At 42.6% G+C, this 24,211-nt stretch overlaps 1 protein-coding gene, 1 long non-coding RNA gene and 5 other non-coding genes across 7 annotated transcripts; all 7 read right to left on the bottom strand.

The window, feature by feature from the left end:
* Positions 1-11,833: 11,833 nt before the first annotated feature.
* txnipa (thioredoxin interacting protein a) lies at positions 11,834-15,063 on the bottom strand. Its single transcript, XM_035182134.2, has 6 exons — positions 14,712-15,063; positions 14,275-14,350; positions 14,008-14,155; positions 13,480-13,839; positions 13,079-13,381; positions 11,834-12,966 (listed from the first exon to the last, which is right to left on the bottom strand). The coding sequence occupies exons 1-6, from the start codon at positions 14,965-14,967 to the stop codon at positions 12,919-12,921; spliced, it is 1,191 nt and encodes a 396-aa protein (XP_035038025.1). The 5' UTR covers positions 14,968-15,063; the 3' UTR covers positions 11,834-12,918.
* Positions 15,064-17,565: 2,502 nt separating this feature from the next.
* On the bottom strand, positions 17,566-23,842 carry LOC118124403. The gene is made up of 9 exons (XR_004698729.2): positions 23,775-23,842; positions 22,757-22,828; positions 21,952-21,979; positions 21,729-21,773; positions 20,829-20,896; positions 20,014-20,057; positions 19,526-19,586; positions 18,612-18,660; positions 17,566-18,333 (listed from the first exon to the last, which is right to left on the bottom strand). It is a non-coding gene; the product is annotated as an uncharacterized LOC118124403 (long non-coding RNA).
* On the bottom strand, positions 19,343-19,476 carry LOC118125327. The gene has a single exon (XR_004698826.1). It is a non-coding gene; the product is annotated as a small nucleolar RNA SNORA18 (small nucleolar RNA).
* Positions 19,818-19,955, bottom strand: LOC118125320. Its single transcript, XR_004698820.1, has one exon. It is a non-coding gene; the product is annotated as a small nucleolar RNA SNORA8 (small nucleolar RNA).
* LOC118125328 lies at positions 20,645-20,778 on the bottom strand. Its single transcript, XR_004698827.1, has one exon. It is a non-coding gene; the product is annotated as a small nucleolar RNA SNORA18 (small nucleolar RNA).
* Positions 21,323-21,448, bottom strand: LOC118125319. The gene has a single exon (XR_004698819.1). It is a non-coding gene; the product is annotated as a small nucleolar RNA SNORA8 (small nucleolar RNA).
* On the bottom strand, positions 21,854-21,926 carry LOC118125317. The gene has a single exon (XR_004698817.1). It is a non-coding gene; the product is annotated as a small nucleolar RNA Z40 (small nucleolar RNA).
* Positions 23,843-24,211: the final 369 nt, after the last annotated feature.

Consider the following 24,211-nt stretch of genomic DNA (forward strand, 5'->3'; position numbering starts at 1 on the left):
TTATGCTGCTGATGAGGGGAGATTTATTCACTCAGTCATTTCAGGCAGTGTCAGTGGGACCTTTAAAAGGTGTTTCTTCAAGGAGCACAACTTCCCTGAAAACAGAGCATTACATTTCATTTAGCTGACGCTTTTTTACAAGCGACTTACAATAAGTGAATTCAACCATGAGGGTACAAACCCAGAACAAGAAGAATCTAGAAAGTACAAAGAGCAGCACTGAGCAGTCACTAACAAACCATTTCTCATCTCAATAACTCCACACATGTAGGTCAGTGCATGCCAACTATTACAAACTGGGAAATATTTTTTAAACTTTTAAGATTTCATGAAACCTGCCTAGCTTAACAAACCAACACCTCTTTCACCCTAATGGTTTTAGGAGTTATGTCCCTTTTCCTTACTTCCTTTTCCTTACTTCCTTTTTCTCTTGTTTTTTTGCCTGTCAAATCATTCAGAGATTTTCACACACAGCCACACAGCTGACTGGGTGGTTGCAGGGAGGAAGTGCTGTCCTCATGAAGCTGGTTTTGCAGTTTTTTTTAGCTTAGTGTGCAAAAAAATTCCACATTGTGGTGTGGCTATTGCGCAAGCGGTAGAGTGGGTTGTCTTCTGATCAGATGGTTGGAGTTCGATAACCAGCTCCTCCAGTTTGCAATCTGAAGTGTCCTTGAGCAAGATACTGAACACCAAATTGCCCTTGACGGATGTGTGGACTGTGTCGGATAGGTAGCGCTCTGTGAATGGGTGAATGTGGCTTGCACTGTAAAGCGCTTGGAGAGGTCACTAAGACTAGAAAAGTGTTATTTAAATACAGAGCATTACCATTTATATTCCCTCTCTCAGACATTCCACTCCTCCCTCTGTCTCTGTGTTGTTCTCACATGCCCCTACAAGGACACACACACGCACTCACCGAACTGCAGGTTGGCTAATGTCCCAGTCAAGGAAGCTATGAAGCTATGACTGTTGGGGTGGAGAACCTGTGTATACAGGTGGTGAAGCTGTATACAGAGGTGAGGATGTGTGTGGTGGTGAAGAGGATGTGTGTCAAGGTGGAGAGGATGTGTGTGAAGGTGGAGAGGATGTGTGTGAAGGTGGAGAGGATGTGTGTGAAGGTGGAGAGGATGTGTGTGAAGGTGGAGAGGATGTGTGTGGTGGTGGAGAACATGTGTGTGTGGTGGTGGAGAATATGTGTGTGGGAGACATGTGTGTGTGGGAGAACTTGTGTGGAGAAGATGTGGTGGTGGGGAACTGTGGTGGGTGGAGAGATGTGTGTGGTGGGGAGAACATGTGTGTGTGGTGGTGGAGAACATGTGTGTGTGGGGGAGAACATGTGTGTGTGGTGGTGGAGAACATGTGTGTGGTGGTGGAGAACATGTGTGTGTGGTGGAGAGGATGTGTGTGGTGGTGGAGAACATGTGTTGAAGGTGGAGGTGTGTGGTGGTGGAGAACATGTGTGTGGTGGAGAAGATGTGTGTGGTGGTGGAGAACATGTGTGTGGTGGTGGAGAACATGTGTGTGGTGGAGAAGATGTGTGTGGTGGAGAAGATGTGTGGTGGTGGAGAACATGTGTGTGGTGGCATGTGGTGGGAGAAGATGTGTGTGGTGGTGGAGAACATGTGTGTGGTGGTGGAGAACATGTGTGTGGTGGTGGAGAACATGTGTGTGTGGTGGTGGAGAAGATGTGTGTGGTGGTGGAGAACATGTGTGTGGTGGTGGAGAACATGTGTGTGGTGGTGGAGAACATGTGTGTGGTGGTGGAGAACATGTGTGTGATGGTGGAGAACATGTGTGTGTGGTGGAGAAGATGTGTGTGAGGTGACGAGGATGTGTGTTCATCTCTGTATTGTATCTGAATTTGTATCTGATTAATCTTTTCTAAATCTGGATTATATTTTTGCTGAAATTTTCCATTCACCTGGACTGAGTTTTACTTTGTTCACACATCATTTATTATGCTTCTCCGCCATGTGAGCAGTATGTGCAGGACAACAACTCGAATTCAGTGTAGATTAAAAACCTAATCTTCACAGATTATTCTCTTGGTATCACACTTCATTCATCCTCTCCAAACATGAAGAAGAAAATGTGTGCATCAAGTCATATTTTGGTGCCTAACCACTACATCAAGAGTGGGATGGACACTGCTTCCAGTGCAAGAGGGCATCGTCTATGTTTTAGGACTGATCTTTTAATTTGATTACGTATCTTTTGAATTTGATTTGATCCCTTTATGGCTTCATGCAGAGGTCTTCAGAAAGGAACCTTCAGGCCGTTCCCACACTGGATTTGTGACCATGCAGTGGGAGTAAGTCTTTGCTGTGATGAATGTTAATAACTTTTACGGTGGTCACTGGGTAACTGAAATTATTATTCCAAATAAAAGTAACTTTGCTGTTCGACATATGGAACAAAGAAATTGAGTTAGCAGATTTATTAGCGACATATTTGCAGCAGACACAGAAATGTTTTTGCAGAAATCACAGTGAAATACCAAAAGTGAGACTAGCCTCTGCAACAGTGTGGAGAGAGTTGATCGGGTTTGACATCTCAAACAAAAAACTGAATTCTTCTTCCATAGACATGGCCTGTCTGCATGCTCCATGCATGTACAAGTACCTCAGCCAGTCAGATTATGTATGGCAGCACACTTCAGCCAATAGGGTGTGTGTGTGTGTGTGTGTGTGTGTGTGTGTGTGTGTGTGTGTGTGTGTGTGTGTGTGTGTGTGTGTGTGTGTGTGTGTGTGTGCGTGCGTGTGCGTGCGTGCTTGCATGTGTGTGTGTAATGGAGTTCCTTTGAATAGTTGTAGCAACAGAGAAAAAGAGAAGTGGAGAAACCTGTGAGGATTAATGATGACTGTAAATTGAAAAAAAATCTTATTCTATCTTAATCTATATTTTAATCAATTGTGTCCTATATCATAAACCACCAAACCACAGTACTGACTTTGACACAAAGGCATTTTTGGATTTTGACTTATGAATAGACTCTCGACCCCCACAATGAGCCAGGAGATTATAGCAGACAAATGAGCGGAGCTTGGATTCGTTAGGCTTGGGTTGTTTTTCTATGTTTGTCTATGTAATACAAAAATCATTTAGACAAATCATTATAAAATATAGTGTTTATGAAAAAAGTGTACTTGCTGGACAGAATGATCTATGGGTATTACTCAGAACTCCTGACATATTGAATGGTGCATGTGAAAGTGGCCTATCTCATATTTGCTCACAATTCAAAATGCCCTGATTACACTCACTGGAACATACACACAGAGTTTCACCCAGATCTGAAGAAGGGGGACAAATGGAAAAACTTTGGGTGCAAACCAATTGAAATGCTGCAGCCTCTGAGATAATGAAACTAGTGTTTAACTGTTGTCACTCCTTCTTTAAACAGAATCAAAGTAGACATTGGGCCATATGAATAAAAGTGATTTGACTTGAAAAACTTAAAAGAGCACTTCATTTGTCGATATCACAGTTACCTGAAGTCAGCATATTTCCCTCAGTCAAAAGGAACACCCGATTGTCTTGGAATTTACAGGTGTTGTTGCCATGGAAGTTGAGGCTGTGGTGTGTGTGTGTGTGGGGGGTTATGATACCATATACAGTACCTTTCATCCTCAAGTCATAAGCAATGAAAAAAACAAGCCTTTGAGGTGAGGCCAGGTGACATGAGCAGTCTGATGAGTGACCACATGATGTGTCTCCCAACTGTATGGAATTACAATAGTAAATCACTGGAATGGCCTTTAAAGGCATTTCAGCTACAATGACAACATCTCCATTAAGTGGCCTTAATCAGACCAAGACAAATCAAGCTAAAAAACGATGCATGCTGGGAATGATGATCATGATCATAAGTCGGGGGTCTTAACTTCCATGATGGTTCTAAAGGACAGCATCCCAGTAAAGAGTAGATATACAATACGACATAAGGGATGCATAATACACATCGATGTTGTTTGCAGCCTTAGTCTAGCTCAAGTCTCTCTACTCTTTTTGTGTGCTTCCTCATGGGTTCCATTAACTGTAACTTCTTTACGTGTGTGTATCAGAAGCATGCTTTGTATCTTACTTAACCTCACAAGCATATTTGCCATGTAGGCACAATGAACTTCCTGACTCACAGACTCCACTGTTGGAAAAATAGGCTGTGAGGAACAAAGTGTGTGTGTGTGTGTGTGTGTGTGTGTGTGTGTGTGTGTGTGTGTGTGTGTGTGTGTGTGTGTGTGTGTGTGTGTGTGTGTGTGAGTACACCCTCTGCCCAGTGGTCGTAGCTATTACCTTTAAATTCTGAACCTTGATTTCAGAGTACAGATACAAACTGAGAGTGTTTTGACGTGGAGCCTGAACACTGAACTTTCACATACACAACAACCACAACAACAAAGAGTGAGGCGGACACGCCCACCAACTCCCTGCAACAACTCCACACACTGGACCAACAGTAGCTTTCCATCCACAGACCTCTCTGCCAGTACTCATGAAGAAATGTGGGTTTGTTTTAACAGCAGCTTCTCTACTCTACTCAAACATGTGTCCATCACAACAACACACACACTTCCTGATCTCTGATCTGTTTTTATTTTATTTTAAGAAAAGTACAGCATGAAACACAACTCGTCGAGATTTACTTTCTGTTTCTCGTTGTTGTGCTGTTGTTTGAGCCCAGGACCTCCTGCTGCGTTCTTCACGTGTGAAAGACGATCGCCAGAGAAAGTCCAGTCCCAAGTCTTCTTCTCCTTCTTTATTGGTTTATTGGCAGGTGACAACCAACGTCAAGGTGCATTACCGCCCTCTACTGTGTGTTTCAATATCCTACTTCCTCTTCTTCCCCATTCGGTAGCGTATCTCTTATTACCGTTGATATTTGATAGCTTCTCCTTCGTTCAGTTGAGTGGCGGGTGGCAACATCCTGTGTTGGAGTGTATATCAGAGTTATCTAGCTCATATTAAATCAGTTTGTCCAATCCTGTCTCCCTCAGCTAATGGAACATTAGTATATTCCAAAGGTAACTACTATTTCCAAGCTTAGTTCTTCCTCTCTGCTTTGCACTTTTCCTCTTGAGCTTTTCTCGTTCTCGAACACACTTATTAAAGTGAAGCATTACATGCTCCACTGACTCTTCTATAAAATATTTTGTGCGGGGGGGTTCAACACACAGTGGAAGGCGATAATGCACCTTGACGTTGGTTGCTACCCGCCAATAAACCAAACAGAGAAGAAGAAGAGGCTCGGACATCCTCCGCAATTCATGACTGAAAACGCCCTTAAAATAACAATGTCTTTGAACAAGAGGCCGGGCTTTCTATTAGAGTCACAATCTTTTTGTGGCTTTGATCTTCAACATTATTTGAGATCTTTAAAATTGTCTTTGGTTCTTTATCATGTCTTTGATGTGTCTATATGACTTATGGTTGGAAGAAGATACCCTTCATGTTCCATATCAAGGGCGTTTTGTACTACCTTGGTCAGCAGCGCTAAGTGGAAAGAAACGGATCAAATAGACCTAAACCCAGATATGGAGGAGACTGCAATACAGACATTCACCATGGATACATCTAATGCATTGGAGCTTCCCAGCATGACAGTTGAAACTATTCGCATGCAGATTGAGGATCTTTATACCAAGTTGACTGCGGAGCAGTGGGAACTGTTAAAATCAGAAACACCAGACAACGTCACAAGGTTTCTGTTGGCAGAACTTCTTCTGAACATGACTTTGTCTGTGTCCTCAGACCTGATCACAGCACATGGACACAACCACTTTCCTTTACTGCGGAGAGTATCCAGTCCAGTCTGGGAGACGCTCTCCGTCAGAGTTTAGCACCGGGCAGCTTAAAAAAGTCTGTGAGTTTGGATCAACTCACTGAGTTGGTTGCAGAGGAGATGACAGAGAGGGTCAATTCCCGCCGGTCTGAGCGCTCCACCAGCGGATGCTCCACCAGCGGATGCTCCACCAGCGGATGCTCCACCAGACTGCCACAGTGTCACCAGACCACAGCCAACAAACTTGAGAAAATGGTCAATTGTGTTTGCAAAGTGTTGAAGAAATCTGCCGGCGACATCGAGGGCTGCTTTAAGCCGAAACTACGCAGTCAAAAGACATTTGAGCTGATAAACGAGTTCCCTAGGGAAACCAACCTCTTCACGCACTGACTCTTCATCACGCAGTTCTCGCTCTGACAGACGAACATCCTCAGAATCATCAGTCCGCAGCAGTGACTATAGGACAAGTGAGGTCTCAGGAAATCATCGGGAAGGAGGTGAGCGACATCATCGAGCCCCTTGTGGACGAAATGTCAGAATCTGACCTGAGTGGGCTGATATCTGAATCTTCTCTGGAGTTTAAAGCTGCTGCAGATGAAATCTATCAGATAATTAGTGAAGAGGAGAGCTTCAGATCATCTGATTCGAGTAGAGGCTCCAAATCCTCAAAGAGCCACAAGAAGTTTTGGAAAGGAGTGGGGAAGAGGATCAAGAAGCTTTTGCAAAGTTTTTGGTGACAGCATCGATGCTCAAGATGGGGACACAAGTCAGGAAGAAGTTCAGTAAGGAGACCCAAGTCCCGAGCAGTGAGTCAGTCAAGTCTCTGATGGATAGTGTGGAGTCTCTGCTTCTGACAGAGACCAAGGACAGAGTTTCACCTGCAAACGCCCCCGTCCTTACCGATGTCCTCTATACGTACATCACAACTGACATTTTAGTGGCGAGTCCAGCTGAAGTGACGAAAGTGTCTGTTCCTAAGTCCCACAGAAAGATGTACGTGGACATAAAGGAGAGAGTGATCAATTTCCTGCCATTGATGAACTGGTGGTTCTCAAAAGAGGCCGGTGACTACACCAAGAGGGTGACCTCCGCTTTAATGGAGATTGAGCCCATCGTAGGATCTCCGGTCTCAGAGATCAACAGTGCAACGGAACGGGCAGAGCCCCGCAAAAAGATGTATGTCAATCTTGTCATTGACCAGTTCGTCACTCGAGTGTATGCAAAGTCCAAAGTGAACTTGTGTGACGAATCAATACACCTCACTCAATACCTGTTTGAAAAAACATGGGCCGAAGTCCAAGACATTGACTTAGACATGTCCCCAGATATAATCAATGTCCTCCACAAGGCCGTGTTCAAGGACCTGTGTAAGATGTGGGACTGTCCAGAAACGCTGCTGCTTTCCATTTATCGAAAAGAACCAGAGGTCGAGAAAAGAATCGCCGCCTCTATGGAAAGCCACATGTCCAAAAAACCCGGCAGAATGTCCAGATTCTTCTCCTCTTTGAGCAGATTCTTTAAACAGTAGAAATGCTATTGCTTTAAATGAGGACGTGCATATACGTGTCTTCTACTGAAGGGGTGTGGATTCACTCTGGGAGCTCCAGTTTACCACATCCAAACAAAAAAAAGTCTGCATGAAATGTTTTCTGTAACCATTTTCTGTCACAACTGTTAAAAAAGAATAAAAAATAAGAAGATGAGTCGCAGAGGTTGTTCTCTTGGTATGAAAGCAGCCAGTGTGTGAGGAGGACCATGCAGGAAAGAGGGGGGGAGAAGGGGGAGCACAGGGGGTCTGCTTCATTAGAACCGAGCTTTGGTCCCATGAGCTCTTTTCACATCTCATAGCATGAAGTCGTGTGTGTGTGTGTGTGTGTGTGTGTGTGTGTGTGTGTGTGTGTGTGTGTGTGTGTGTGTGTGTGTGTGCGTGCGTGCGTGAGTCATAAGGAAAGTACAGGGTGTATCCTTCTGGTTTCTCGTTCCTCTCTCTCTGTGTCAGCTATGTGAGTAAACAAGCCAAGGACAAACCTCAGCATATATCCTAGTTTCACTTTCAATTTGAACTGTTGTGAACTGAGGAGATGCTGACAAAATCCCAAATACTGTATATAAAGCATAGACTGTACATATACATGGACATTGTGTGTCCACTTCCACCCACTTTCAGGGATTTGTTGATACACGCATTAGACCAATCGTGACTCAGTCTCAGTTGTCAATCGTGACGAGTCAACCCATTTTTATAGCATCAAATAACTAAAAAAATCCAAACTTACCAGAAACCTAAACATTTAAACATAACCCAGAGTGATAACAAAACAGAAACAGAAACCATCTTGAGAAAAATTGATCTAACATGTATTTTTTAGTTTGGTCCATGTCACATCTGCTATCATGGAGGAAGTGGGATGCTTTATCGATACTACAGCCAGTTACCAATTCAATTCAATTTTATTTGTATAGCGCCAAATCATATTATCTCAAGGCACATAGAAGGTCAATCAATCAATCAATCAAATTTTATTTGTATAGCCCATATACACAAATCACAATTTGTCTCATAGGGCTTTAACAAGGTGTGACATCCTCTGCCCTTAACCCTCAACAAGAGTAAGGGAAAACTACTAAAAACCCTTTTAACAGGGTAAAAAGAACGTAGAAACCTCAGAGAGAGCCACATGTGAGGGATCCCTCTCCCAGGACGGACAGAAGTGCAATAGATGCCATGTGAATTTTTTTACCTATAGCAGCGTAACTAAGGGATGGTTCAGGACTCATCTGATCCAGCCCTAACTATAGGCTTTATCAAAAAAGAACGTTTTAAGTTTAACCTTAAATGTAGAGATGGTGTCTGCCTCCCAAACTCAGAGTGGGAGCTGGTTCCACAGGAGAGGAGCCTGCTAGCTGAAGGCTCTACCTCCCATTCTACTCTTACAGATTCTAGGAACCACAAGAGAGCCTGTGTTTTGGGAGTGAAGTGGTTCTATTGGGACAATACGGTGCTATGAGCTCTTTAATATATGAAGGGGCTTGATTGTTAAGGGCTTTGTATGTGAGGAGCAGGATCTTGAATTCTATTCTGATTTTACAGGGAGCCAATGCAGAGAAGCTAAGACAGGAGTAATATGATCTCTCCTTCTAGTTCCTGTCAGCACTCGTGCTGCAGCATTTTGGACCAGCTGGAGGCTTTTCACAGACTTACTGTCTGTGAAAAGCTGCAGGATAACAACAACAACAATTATTATTATTATTATTATTAGTAGTAGTAGTAGTAGTAGTATTGTTGTTATTTGTTGTTATAATTTGTTGTTGTTATTATTATTAACGATAATACTTATAATGAATTAATTATTATATGAACTGTTGCTGGTATCATTAATAACATCTTACACCCTTTTATAAGTGTTCCTGGTCTCCCTCTCCTCTCTCTCCCCCTCTCCTCCCCCTCCCCCTATCTCTCTCTCTTTTTTCCAGTTAATGAGGGAGTTTTTTCTCTCCACAGTCACCAAAGTGCTTGCTCATTGTGGGAACTGTTGGGTTTCTCTATAAATATTAAGGTCTTGAACTTCTATGTAAAGTGCCTTTGAATAATGTATATTATATTTGGCGCTTTTATAACATTAAAAAAACATATGTAAACCTGAAGTTACCTTGATAACCACAGATTCCTCTTAATAGTACTCTGAACTGCAGAGATCCTCCGCATTTTCCCCGGAGGAGATGTCCCCCTTGTATCAAGTCTGCAGAAAGTCCAGAGGAGCCGATCTGAGAACACAGCAAGAGATCGCCAGTGGATTCACAAAAAAGTGCTGCACGTAGATGCACTGTATGCATTGTGTGTGTGAATGGCAATACAACTGTACTGTTAAGCGCTTTGAGTGGCCATCAAGACTAGAAGAGTGCTCTATAAATACAGACCATTACCAAGTGGGGAGGCTGATGATGCGTCTAACACGTCACAGACGCAAAGAGGGAAACGAAGATGTCATGAGAGTTTGTGGTGATAAGAGCTGACGTGTTGATGTGCTGTAAAAAACACCACGTGATCTCCGCAGCCGAATGAAGATGTGACATCCTGCCTCCGCCTGCTGCGCCACCTCTCACCTGAATCCCTGTTGTTGTGAACATGTCTGAGCAGAGAACCGCTGGGTTGTTTCATAAGTGAAAGGCAAAGTGCGGAGAAAGTCCAGACCGGGGGATCCTCCACAGGACAGGTCTGAAAACTGCATTAAGGTGACCTGCAAACATGTAGCCACTGCAAGTAAAGACTGGCTGAGGGATTCGTTAAGAGGAACCAAATTCACATTCACTTCTTTTAGCCAATACGGACACACATGCCAAGTGTGATGCTGATAAGATGAACAATTCTCGAAGTATGCGTTCCACTAACTGACAGACAGACAGTCAGACAGTGAGTGTGTGTGTGTGTGTGTGTGTGTGTGTGTGTGTGCGGCTATTAAACTATCAACCAATCAATCAAATTGTATTTGTATAGCCCATATTCACAAATCACAAACTAGCATGTTTACTAATAAAAACAGCTAATGGAAACCTGAAGACTGAAGATGAAAGGATCAGGTTCTGTTCCATGTTAGTCTTTCTTGGAAGAGGACATGTGTGAAGTATTTCCCATGCCCATGTCAGTCAGACACTAACTGGTCACTCCATTTGTTGACACTTGTCACTTGCTCTAAATGTGACTTGACCCACCCGGCCGCCTCCTCCAACAGCCACACACTGGTGGCACCACAGTTGGAAAATGTATGTGTGATATAAAGTAAATAAAGCCAGTCAAATTTGTTCTGTTTGAAATATTTTGCTACCATAAGACATGGTTAGAGTCAGAAATGGCACCCATCATTAAGGTATGAAAGTCTTGATGAAACACTGACACTGACACATTTGTGCTCTTAGAACCATATGAATATCCACAATAACTTTCCTTGAGGCGTTCCTGCAGCAGTGACTATACAGGCCAAGAGAAGCAGCCCCCGTCCACTCAGTGACTGTTTCCTTATCTGTCCACACCAGCACCAGTAACTGCTGAGAGCAGCTGTGTCTCACTTTGCAACCTCCACACTCACACTAGTTCTTTTGAGTGTATGTATGTCAACATGCAGGGCAATGTAAGTACCTGGATGACACATACAAAACAGTCAACTAAAATAAATGAATATCTATATTATAAAAATAATAAAAGTCACTGATGATACTTCGATGTTTGCTCTGCACTGAAAAAGTTTATATTTAATGGTTTTCACTGGAGCTGGGTTCTACTGAAGAAAGGTAGAGGCAGAAATCTCAAATACATCCATGCAAATAACACTGCAAGAATCGGCATGGCTGCAACCGTCTAACAGCTCTTAGATTCTTTTTGCATTTCCCTCAGTGTCTCTGTCTCAGCATCTGGTAAGCTGCTTGCAAAAGCCAAAAAGAATCCCTTTAATTTCAAGGAAATGTTGCAATTTGTGTAGTTAAACCCCAGAAAACCTTGAAAATAATCTGCTGGATATCATCCTCTCAATCTATATGTGCTGGACCACCATGTCCAAAGTATTTATAAAATGAGTCATTATTCTCTCCACAAATGTTCCTTTCTATTTATATCATGGACATTTATAAGCCAGCGACTCAACGATAACATCCTCTGGCTCCTTCAGGAAAGCCCAGGGCATTCCCAGATCAGATGGGATGTGCAATCCAGCCAGCATGTTGTGGATATTCCCCTGGACCTCCGCACAGCTGGACTTGGTCCTTTTCATTTGAATCAGTACCAAGAGAGCAGATAAATTCCAATCATTAATTTCAGTCCTTAGGAAGGAATACTGCTTCTTCCATTTGTGGCATTTCTGTTTAATATTGCAGAAAGTCAATCCAAATTGTGTATCAAAATGAGGAGCCTTAGACTCCACTAGCATAATTTTCAAAGATACAACTTATTTTTGGACAAATCTAAATAGCTTAAGACTTCCTGTCTTTCATACACCTTCCTGGTCCTATGGGGAGGACTGAAGCACAGCCTGACAGCTAAAAAGGGAGGAGTGGATACACTGATTAGTTTTCAAATTTCTTTAATAAAAAACTCACCCATAGGGTGTCATAGAAAAATACTTGTAAGTATCAAGGATGCATTGCAAACATACTTTGTTACAAATCAGTCTTTGACAGTGATTTTCTTTGCGTCTGAGAGAACAGAAGTTGTGAAACCAGCACAGTGGAGATCTCCCACTGAAATGTTGTCTAGGACAACTGTAGATTATAAACAATGATAATCCTCACATAAGGTGCTTTCCATGATATCAGAGCATGTATTCGTAACAATCATGTTTGGCACTTTCACTGGAAAGAATTTACAGCCAATGAAAGTTATATGTGAGGTTTCAACAAGTTCAGAGTGTTTTATCTGCTCACCACAAGTCAATCATTGTTCAAACCACACTAACAGAAGCTCTTGCAGACAGTAATGAAACAAATGCGTCAAACAAAAAGTGCAATATAATACAGGAATATCCACATTTTTTCAACACTGTTACAGGAGATATATGGATGCAGCATGAGATTCATCCAGGAGGATTGTCCTACATGCTTAAATTCTCAAAGGCAACACAATTTGTTAGATCAGTACAAACTGACTGGACCTAAGTGACAAATAGAATGGTTTCTCTAGTGAAACCCACAAAATACGGGGTTTAATTGGAATGACATATCATCATGAGGAAAAAACTAACCCCAAAAAAGCGAAGATGTCACAACAGGCTGGGGCTGAAGCAAATGCTTGGCCCCAATCATTATAAAAAGTCACAAGGTGGCTGTGAATGGACAGTGAGACACAGACAGTTTGAGTCTCAGGAAGGAACAGCTTATTGAGAAGTGTAGCAATCCACAGGCTCTGTGGTTACACCTCCACATCTACAACCTGAGGCGCACCAGGACGAAGTCAGAAGATCAGCTTAGCTGATGAAGCGTGGTGAAGACAGCTGACAGAACAGGTGAGCATCTTTTTGTCCACCTCCACAGTTCTGGCTTTTCTTCTCCATCCAACACATCATCTCTGGAGTTTGAACCTACTCTCTTTTTCAAGTGCCATACATGAACAGTCCCTGAAAGCTGGACCACTGATTCATGATCCCTGCTTGACTTCAGCAGACTGGTTGCATGCGGGCACTGCCACTGTACTCCTCGTCAACCTGAAAGAATAAATTTGACTTTTATTATCTGGATCATCATCTTATCTGATCAGCAAAGGTAATTTCTCATTAGCTTGATCAAGAGTTAAGGTCACTTGGCTGGGACACCTACCTCAGTGTAAACTGGGGGCGGTGGAAAGTTAAAGGATGGTACGTTCATGAAGATGGGGCTCTCGTCTCCGTCAAAGTCATCCAGGAGTGGCGTGAGGGGCTGGTCCAGGCGGCAGTCGCTGGTGATGTCGGAGTAGCTGGGAGGCCCAGAGGGCATCCTGAGGGACACCCAGCTCTGAGAGGCATTACTGATCGAACCCTCCTGGCTGCTCACGCTATTACTGCGGCTGCCCAGACCAGCGGTTCCAATTACCAATGGCAGCTCCAGGATCAGCTTCTCACTTCCAGGGATGTGGACATAAATCTGAAAGTAGGATCATGATATAGGCATTAACACTGATGTTAAATTCACAGCTAATTAACAGCCAAAAATGTTGTGTGCAGCAGAACCTCAAGGCTTACCATCAGAGCATACTCCACACGGATTATGTTGCAGCCCAACATAGATGGTTTTATCTTCGGCACCCTGATAGTCTTTCCCTGCCAGGCATCACACATACCGGAGATGATGTGGTTCCCACGCACTGAGGACAGCTTCTGCCGGAAGACCTTGGTACGCCCATTAGCCTGGTAGATGTGCTTAGCAATGATAGCAGCCTTGGGCACCACAATCCGTGAGCAGGTGTTCTCAAACTTTGCATTGATACAGATATCTTCACCTTCACAGAAACCACGGCGATCAATTTTTGCATTCAGTGACACCTGGCCATCAGGGATGAACATGCAGGTGACTTTCTTCTCCTTCATTCCACCTGTGGGAGACTGAGGAGGAACAGGAGGGTGAGACCCCATGTCAAACTAAGGTAGCATTATGTCATTATGAAATAATAGACACTACAGGGCTCAAAATATTTGAGCAGTCTGTTCCACAATATTTCATGCTGAAAAAGTGAATTTGAAAAATCTTTTGCTCCGTGATAATGAACTCACCAACAGGTCTGGAGTGTTGACATCCAGGGGCTCCTCCACCTCAAAGGGTTTCTTGCACTCCAGGGTGGGCTGATGTGGCCTCTCAATTAGGGCCTTAACATAGTATTGGACATACCCAAACTTCCCCTTGTATGACGATACCAACTGCCTGTGATAACAAAAGTATGGAAAATGTGAATCAAACGTGTTCTATCATATACAATTAAATGAAAAGCCATGCAACCACAGACAATGTGATATTATCAGAAATGAGGAATTCTGCCTTACCCTTGCTGCGGGAGCTCAAATCTGAAGGTGTATTCGTATTTGTTGCCAGGCCTCAAGAGGACCGATCCATCGGAATCTGGAAAGAGAAGTGAAGTCTGTTCATTTGACACTCTCGGTGAATTGCTTATCATTCTATCATGCTGCTTTGGCTAGTGTCTCTTATGTAACGGTTGGACACTGGCCAATCTTCTCATCAATGTGGGCAATAAATATCCAGCTCTGCATTGACATGGTGAAATCGATGCTTTGACCCACTGACAGCCTGTCCTCTGACAGCCTGTCCTCTCACACCTCAATAAGTAAAACGAGGGACACTTCATAAAAACAACAGGGAAGGGCCATTCGTTACAACACGTTCATTCCTATGCCACTGATAGCTATAGGACAGCCCTATTTAATGTAAGGGCAGAAATGGTGGGATAGGCGACTGTCCATACCTGTCGGCTGGTCGTTCAGGGTCAGGACCTGCTCATATCGGAGGTACTCGGCCTCCTGTCGGCAACGCTGCTTGCCTTTCGCGTATTCCACTTTGGCGCAGCCCAGACCCAGAACCTTCACTGCGGAAACACGCGTCACCTCGTTCACTTCCACTTCTATCCGGCCACACAACTCGTCTCCGCCGCAATAGAAGGTCTTGCTGGGATCCATAAAAATGATTTGGAAGGTTTTCACCTTCCTCGTCATGGCCACCATGACTGCTCCTGGCTGGTGTGGAAGACAAATGCAAAAACTGAGAAGCACTGACGCGCTCACCGATGTGATCTCCTCTGGACTCTGATGTAAACAAAGGCTAGGTGGTGCTTTTATATGAGGAGCCTCTGCAGGACACGAGCAGCCAGAATGAACAGCGTGGCTCAGCGCATGCACACCGCTGCCATTGGTGGGAAATCTTTGTTTTCGTCAGCTCTAGCCAATCAGCGCCCGAAAACGACGCGTGGACACCGCGTGGCTGCGAGAATGTAGGACGTGCTGAGAAAATGCACAGGAAGTGGAAGACAGACCGAGAGCCGAACATTTGTAGTAAACAGACAAACTAGGGTGGCTTCAGTCTGACTAACCTTAGAGACACACACACACACACACACACACACACATACACATACAATAAATGTTAATTTAGGGCATTTTTCATCTTCAACATGTTGGACAACATAGAGGTGGGTATGGACTTAAAGTGAGGAGCTTGTGGTCCATAGGCCCTACAACATGCTGCAACACCTCAGAGTCTGAATACTGTTCATTTGGTTTATTTTATGCTTTGATGATTGTAAGATATTGTAGTGGACTAATTGTGGCAACCTGGCACATATACAGTACCTCCAAGACACTGCCTTTGGTACTGTACATTTATTTACTATTTTCCTTTGCTGTCTCACACTGTGCATTATTAGCCAAACTTAACTCTTAAGGAGTTTTGTGCATATGCAGTATACTATATTTTATAGTATACGACACAATACTTTGTTAGTAAGATGCAATTGTGATTACATTTTATTCAGCATATAAGACAGTGTTCACACTGGATTTGATTAAAAAGAGTGAAGGTGATGGTCAAATGAAACGGTAGGAGTTGAGTCTTGACCTTGACCTGGGAAACTGCAGTCGACAAACTAATCTTAAGTCAAGGTCCACTTACGGGCTTTCGAATGTATGACACAGTTGTCGTTAGTGAGTTTCCTCTGTTGCCACAATTTAAAAGAAGAAGAACTGCGCAAGTGAAACCCTTGATTCTGAGGCCTTCACAGCCATGATGACTTCCACACTCCTGACGTTACAAATGGCAGTTGACAAAACATACATCTATGTACCAACTATCATGCGCCATATGACCATCACACTTGTTGTAAGCTGTACATGCTACAGAGTGGCTGGGATGGGCTGGTCATAACTTTTACCCCAGGAAAGAAACACAAAGTGAAAGGGTCCATTATCATCTATGTTTGTGCAAAGATAGTGTTATTGACTGGGCAGTTTACAATACATTACTGTATAGTAACAACGTCAGTTCACCCATTGACCATCAGTCTGTCCTTGGCTCTGTCTGGCTGACAGCACACAGACATAGAAAGGACATTAAGTAATATGTATGAATCAGAATGTATTAGAGATCAGCTAATATGTGTGACAAAGGTTATTCCCTTCATAGTTTTACAGCTGTTTCATTTGTAATGTTTGCACGGTGTCTTGTGACCTGCACAGCCCACTGTTGTTGCTTGGCTCCCTTCAGTGAACTTTCCCCCAGTTCTTTCTAGATGTTGTCACACCACAGAGATTTTTCCACCATTAAATCTTCTGAGGGTTTTTGCGTCCAAGAGTTCTGGTTCACCCACAAGAGGCTGCAGGAAAATACCCAAAACACTTCAAATAACATAGCTGGGGTCTTGCTCCTGTGTAGGTGTGGTATTATTACATAAGTGTCTCATGATTGGTCAATGCCTGTCCTGAACAGAAAGGTGGTTTTCAAATGTTGGCAGCTTATTTGTTTACTGATAACGGATGTTTTACCGCTCCAAAGGTGAACTGCAGTCCTCGCTCAATATTTACCACATATGCACCTGTAATTTTAACAACACATAAGGTTTGAGTGTACTATCACATACATCAAGACTGACCTCTGGGAACAGGTAGTAACTACTAACTGCATTTTGATGATTGGGGAGATGGAGTAATGTCCTTGGGAGGCAATCGGTAAACAGCTCCGTAAAACCAATGGATAAATTGGGTGCAGGATCATCAGCCAGTGAGTCAGCTGGGGAAGTGACTCACAAATCCAACAGATGTAGGTGGGTGCAGTAATGTGCAATGTGTTTTAAGGGACCATTAGGTCATACATTTGAGGATTTACTGGGTAAAACATAAAAGAGCTGAAGATTTCCAAAAAATTGGATTTGTACATCACAAAGTAGGATTAAGAGATTATTTTGTGACAATGAAAACAGCCCCATCTGCAGTCACTGAAATCATACTGGATATGAGCTGGATATGTCTGCACCATTAAGGAGTCAGTGGGACCTTCAGCAGATCTTTAAAAATCTGAATATTTACTACAGCCACAATCTGGTGCACAATGTACCATTCAAGTAAAATGCCAATATCCTTCCATCCTGAAGAAAATCTTTGGCATGGCTCTTGTTCATATTAAGTGAAGCTGTAGTTTACCATAGCATCTCTGTACATCGTAAATTGGCTCTAAACTATGTCCAGAACCATAACAGGTAAAAAGAGCAGACAGCTTGTTGCAGGAAGTGTATAACTACACCCTTCAACACATTCATATAAAGACAGTGTGACTTGGGTTATGATATTTTATTGAGTACACATACAATCAGGCTAAATAAACTGCTACAATAAAAACTAAGGGAACACTTAAATCACACATCAAAACCAATTATTCAAGTTGAAAATCTTTACTGGTGTACATTGTATGATTTGTTTGAGGATGAAATCAGTGGAAACCAAAATCATCAACACATTGAGGGACGGTTTCAAAACCACAGCAAAAGTAAAACATTTAAACCACAAGTTGCTACTACTCATAATGGGACTCAGTGTGTATGGCCTCCGCCTGCCTGCATACAGTCCTGACATCTGGGCCTGCTCCTGATGAGTTGGCAGATTGTGTCCTGGGGGATCACCTCCCAGACCTGGATTAGGGCATCAATGAGCTCCTCGACACTCTGGGGCAGTACTTGGCAGCATCAGATGCACGATACATAACGCCCCATTGGTTCGCAATAGGATTTAAGTTAGGGGAACACGAGGGCCACATGAAAACATATTGCCTTTTTGGGAGTTGTCTTGCTTTTGCCTCTCCATTACACCTGTTGTCATTTTCACTTGGACCAAAGCAGGTGAAATTGAGTCACAATTACTTGTGCTTGCTAAATGGACTGATATCCCTGAAGTTTAACAGACTTGGTGTTATACTGTGACAATTAAGTGGTTTTTTTTGGCAGTGTATGTTGCACGATTCTCAGAAGCAAGTTATTTTTATTCCAGGGTGAGTGACAGCAGCTTAGGGTTGACAGGTGTCCTCACAGCTGCACAATGTTGCCATTTCTGAAAATTAAGCAAAAGGTTACGCTTAGCTCATTGGACAACTAATACCAATGCAGTACTTTCATTTGACAATGATACATATCAAATAAATTGCAGACAGAACCATAAAAGAGTTAGTAGAGCAAAGTTCATGTTCCCAGCAGGTGTTCTCAGCAAGCTGCTGCAGAAGCCCACTGGGGTGGAGTTTGTTTTCTGGTCAATTCCACAGCAAGACAGGAATGAGTAGTCCTGAAAGCCTTGGTATATGACCAACTCTGTCACACACCCACACAACCTACCTTATAGTGAAATGCTGCTGATCCTCAAGTCATTCCTTGAAGATTAATTCTGAAAGAAATAACAAAATATATTTAAATTCCTTTACACAAACTCATTGTACATTCTTAGTTTCAAAATCCTAGATTAACAATGTCAGAACAAAAAGTACAGAGAACACCTGATTGGTCAAGTACTCAAGCATTTAATTTCATCAGGTCATTCTCTGCATTAGCATGACAAATCAGCCTCCTTACACTAAGGAGAGTTTTTTGTGTTTGTATTGTTGAATACGCTTGTTATTTGCTATATATGGAGTCATTGTTTAGTCTTCTGCATTGCTGCCACCAAGTGGACTGGAGTAGAACTGCTTGCTGTAGTTGGTTGCTTACATAGCAAGTTAATTTGCGTAGCCTTTCCTCATCTTCACACTGCAGTGAAAATATAGGTGAACAAAGGTCTCCAGGAACCTTTTAGTGCCTTATAAAGGTTCATAGCACTACAAGCTCCAGGTACTTTTTGTCAAACAAGAGCAGCAATACAATATTTGGGGACTAAATAGAAGCCTACAAATTGGTTGGGTAAGAGCTTTTGCTCCAACGGTACCTGAAGGTCTGTTCTTATATGGACTGAGGACTGATCCCTGCCCTGTTGCATCTTAAAACCCCAAAATGGGTAAAGAAACCATTTCAAGACAAAGGGCACCGTCTATCTGCCACAAATCAAACTTGCAGAATACGGTCACATCTGTTAATCGTGTTCTGTAGTAATATCCCATCATGCTCATGGTATTGAACATGTGGGTAAAGCGAAACTACAGATTTACTCTCTGAGGCATTTCCAACGACATGACCCTACAGTTCAAGGTCTGTCGGGATAGACCTCAGCATTCATTTTTGCAGAGACAACCACTTCCAGCTACTTTCACTTCACTCACCGGCTGTTGTTGAAGCCCTGCTCAGGTCTGGGATCAGGCCATTCTTTGTTGCAGCTTAAACCTGGAGAACAACCAGGATGTTAAGTGTCTGACCATCAGCTCTGTTTATCACTGAGCAATTCTTCAAAAACTGAGCTTGCACAAAAGATCCTCCTATGTGTGTAAAGCTTGCTCAGACCTCAAACCACTTTTACTCTAAATATTGTTGGGTGCTTCACTGCGAACACAGGTATTTGCTGGAAATACATGAATATGCAAACATTGACTTAAGACTTAAACAACTTTATCTGAAGATTGTTTCAATGAATATACCGGGACTCCAAACACAGGCAGAATGGAGACCAACGATGCCAGATATTGAGTTTTTCTAGCACTGACTTTTGAACAAACCAGCTGATCAAACAACTGGCTGCAGATACCACACAGTGCTGTCCCTGTGAACATCTAATCACTAGACAGATACGATAATCTCTCGAAGACAAACTCACCACTGTCACAAGTTCTTGAGCCATGTTTCTGCCATCACCGTGACCTTAAGACAAACAGCAACTCTTAATTGCACAGCAAACAAAAAACACTTACCAAAAACCATAGTACAAGACAACCAAGTTCTCAATATCTTATTAGATTACTTGATGAACACAAAGCATTACCTAAAATCTAATAAACATTAATGGCATCTTATACATGTACCGCACCTTTATTCATTAAGATACATTTGTATCTTTTTTGTATCACCTTTCTGAAATGCCAACATTTTCCTCCTGTACTTTTACAATGGCTGACTGGGACATTTTCCAGACTTTAAACAGGGGAACTGGCAAAAAAAAAAAGATACAGCAAATATGAAGAGCAACTGACTGCCATTTGTGTTCTCTTGCAGCCCCCCTGGAAAATGTCAGAAATCAGTTATGGTTTAACGTAACGCTGTAGCTTATCTCTGTAGAGTCTGGCTTCTTTTCTTTATGATTGTCTTTTATGCTTTTGTTTGAATTGAATGTTTTTTTCTTTGTGAAGTTTAATAAGAGAAAAATTTGAGTTATGGTGATGTGACAAATAAATGCTACCAAAAGCACTGCCTATCTGCAACTAGTCAGAATACTGTCACATCACTGCTCATCGTGTTCTGCAGTAATATCCCACCAGGCTCATGGTATTAAACTTGTGGGTAAAGCAAAACTACAGATTTGCTGTCTGAGGCATTTCCAACGACATGGCCCTACAGTTGAAAGTCTGTCGGGATAGACCTCAGCATTCATTGGTGGAGACGATGATCCAATCACTTCCAGCTAACTTCACTCACCTGTTGAAGCCCTGCTCATTTTCTGCCCAGTCTGGGATCAGGAGGCCATTCTTGGTAGCATCTCAAACCTGGAGAACAGCCGTGTTTGAGAATCAGTTCATGCAGTTTATCCAACAAATCATCCTCCAGAGTGTGTAAAGCTAGCTCAGAGCTTCCTGAGATATTGCAACCACAAGTGTAGGACAGACCTACAACTAGAAAAGCACATCTCTGGCTACGTCTGTGGCCGGTGTGAAGGCATTAAAAGAAAAACACTGGTAGAGACAGGCAAGTTTCGATACTGGAATCAGCACTTACTGAAGGGGTATTTGTGTATTTTAATAGCATAATGGAATTTTTACCTAGCATGCAGTTTCACAAATAGTTCCTAGAAAGATGGATGAAATTTCCTCCTTTGAGTTGTCACTTAACACTCATGTTTTAAATAAGTACACAAAACATGTAAACTTTACAGCTTTGTACAATCAGTATGATTCTGAGGTGAGTGTTTCAATGAATATACCGGGACTCCAAACACAGGCAGAATGGAGACCAACGATGCCAGATATTGAGTTTTTCTAGCACTGACTTTTGAACAAACCAGCTGATCAAACAACTGGCTGCAGATACCACACAGTGCTGTCCCTGTGTACTTATACACAATCCTACAAACCTCTAACATACATGTAATAATAAACACAACAGGAATCTTTTATAATATTTTTAACCAATTAAAATTCAATAAACTCAGTAGTCCTGTTTGGTAGAGGTCTGAGCTCTTGGCACATTCTCTAGTAATTTTCTCATAATGTACATACCATGGTTACAACAGAGTATGAGGTGCTTATTTCTTGGCAGATTCTCAGTTGTTAGGGTTAAATTAATGTAACCAGAGTAAACATTATTGCCCCATGTACTTACATTGTGTTGCTATATTACCGCTGAAGGCCAGGGCGGTGAGGAAGCCTGCAGGAGTATGCATAGGTAGGATGATGTGAGAATGCATTTCCAAGACAAACATATTCAGTGTTGATTCAAGCAGTTCCATGTGTTCAGAGAGGCATTTGTCAATCACACTTCAGAGCAGTTGAACATATTTAGCCAATCATCATAACACTTTAACAGTTGTCATTCTGTAACTTACCAAGTTGGCCCAAGGTCTTCTGTAGTACCTGCATGACATTGACACAAGTTTACATTCACTGCTTTAAATAATAATAATTTAACAGATGTCAGATCCCTTTAGTAACACTGCTGTAGATTCAACAGCAGTGGGTTGCAAGAGAATTAATTGCTTTATGCACTGTATGCCCTCATCAGCCCACCTGAGAGGACCAGAGCACATACTGTGCAATTAATACTAGAAACATTTTTCACTAAATGAAATGTGTATCCACTGTCTGGGTTCTACATAGTTTCAAATGTTCTCCACACCCTTTGGCTCTTTCCAGACCTAATATTAACATGTGTCTCAGGTGATCGAATGATGTGGTCACCAGACACATTCTAATAAGGAAAGAAAAGCACATTAGTCCAATGCTAAGGTCTTTACACTCGCTTCCATTTCGCTAAAGGATTGGTTTAGTCTAACTTATTGTCTACAAGACACTCAAGCTGCTTTCAGATCACCACTGAACGCCGGTTAATCTCCTGAGATTATCGCAGGGTGTCATATGAGGATGCAAATCTTGCTACCAGGTCTGAACAGGGTCTCTGTGGCCACTTCCTGAACAGGGAGCTCTGAACATAAGGTGATACTGAAGTCAAGTCCCAGGTACTTTGAGAGTTCTGGATGCTGTAAAAGGTTAGACAGTATGTTTGGACTAGTAAGCAGCCTGTGCCACCTGTGCTACCATGCATCCCAGTCTTGACTCTAAAGGTTGTTCACTCAGTAATTGTTTCCTCAGAAGACTACACACCAACAAGTTATCAAGAAAACAAATACTAACCTCATGTCTCAAAAGATCAGCGGTGTTGGTGAATAACTACTCCCCCATCAAATTGAGCAATAAGGTCATAACCTGCAACGGAAAGAAGAAAAGGTTGGATTACAACTGTTAAAACCGGAAATCATTATATGCCCGTCATGCACATTGTAACCTAATCAGGAATACAGTGTATCTTCAAGGCATTTCTAAACTGAATTGCAGGGGGTGAATGTACCAGATCTCATTGTCACCGTTCAACAACCAACAGTGCAGAGGTGAAAGCAAAATCTGATTTTCTATAGCCAACGCTGTCTTGGGATCAGCCCACCGCATAGGACTAACCCACTGACTGCTGGTCTGCACTGTGGCGGTGGTGCAGGACGCTGATGCACCAGACTGATGAGGGTTACAAATCATTTTCTGACTTACTGGAGACATTCGAGCATGTTATTCACATTAACAAACATAACTGCTGCGGATCTTACAGAAGCCTGGGGTGGTCAAAAGATTGCCCAGGGGAGCTGGGACATGTTGCCGCGAGGATAGTCGTGTGGGTTATTTTAGGTTTAACGCTACGACCTGGGCAATCGACAGAAAATAGAAGGGTGTATGGCTGATCCATGCAGAAAACATTTAGTATGTTTCGATTACACTTGGATACTTATTAAAGTATACACCTATTACAAATGGACACTACATGAAAGTAAAGTTGCTGAAGCGGAGAAACAAGGATTAGGAACGTGCCAACCTCAAACTGTTCACTGTTTAAACGGAGCTTTATGATGGCTTCCCTGTTGGGGGATAATAGACTGAGTGAAAAAGACGTTGCAAACTTGATGTAAGGCCCATCTATGGATGGGTGAGAAGCATCGAGCTAGCTAGTTAGCGAGCATGCTAAATGAGGACAACGTGGTGCAGAGAGTGTGACGACGTGGTCCAATAAAACCAAATGTACCTCAGAACGGCGGCCATGTGTTCACTTAGCTCTATTTTCTGCTCTAAGTTTGTTGAGAGTCCGATTAACAAGAAAGTTACTTACGACTATCTTTCGCGTGTAGATCCATGTCTCCACACGACCAGGGCAGCCTCGAGAAAGGAAGTCTGGGTGTGTCGAAAATGTATTTATAGGGTTGCTTACGTCAGTTGAAACTGCTTTATGGCAATCAGCATTGCGTTCACGGCAACTCGGAAATCTTAAAGGCAGACGTTTTATACTGACAAATAATAAAAATGACTCTCCACCTGAATCCAGCCACAAGTCTTTTAAGTTTGGGAATAAATAACATCACCTCGTGTAGATTTATAATGACAAAGACTTGAATACACAGCCCATCTTCGAGACAGATCATCGAAAGGACCAGGGGCCTCATTTATAACCGTTGTGTATGCATCTGTCAGGACCCATTATGTGCTTACGCCGCTTCTCAGGCAAACAGTGGGATCTATAAAAAAAAAACTTGACGGGAGAATATGTGC

The sequence above is a fragment of the Hippoglossus stenolepis genome, chromosome 17 (assembly GCF_022539355.2).
Source record: "Hippoglossus stenolepis isolate QCI-W04-F060 chromosome 17, HSTE1.2, whole genome shotgun sequence".
NCBI classification, from domain to species: domain Eukaryota; kingdom Metazoa; phylum Chordata; class Actinopteri; order Pleuronectiformes; family Pleuronectidae; genus Hippoglossus; species Hippoglossus stenolepis.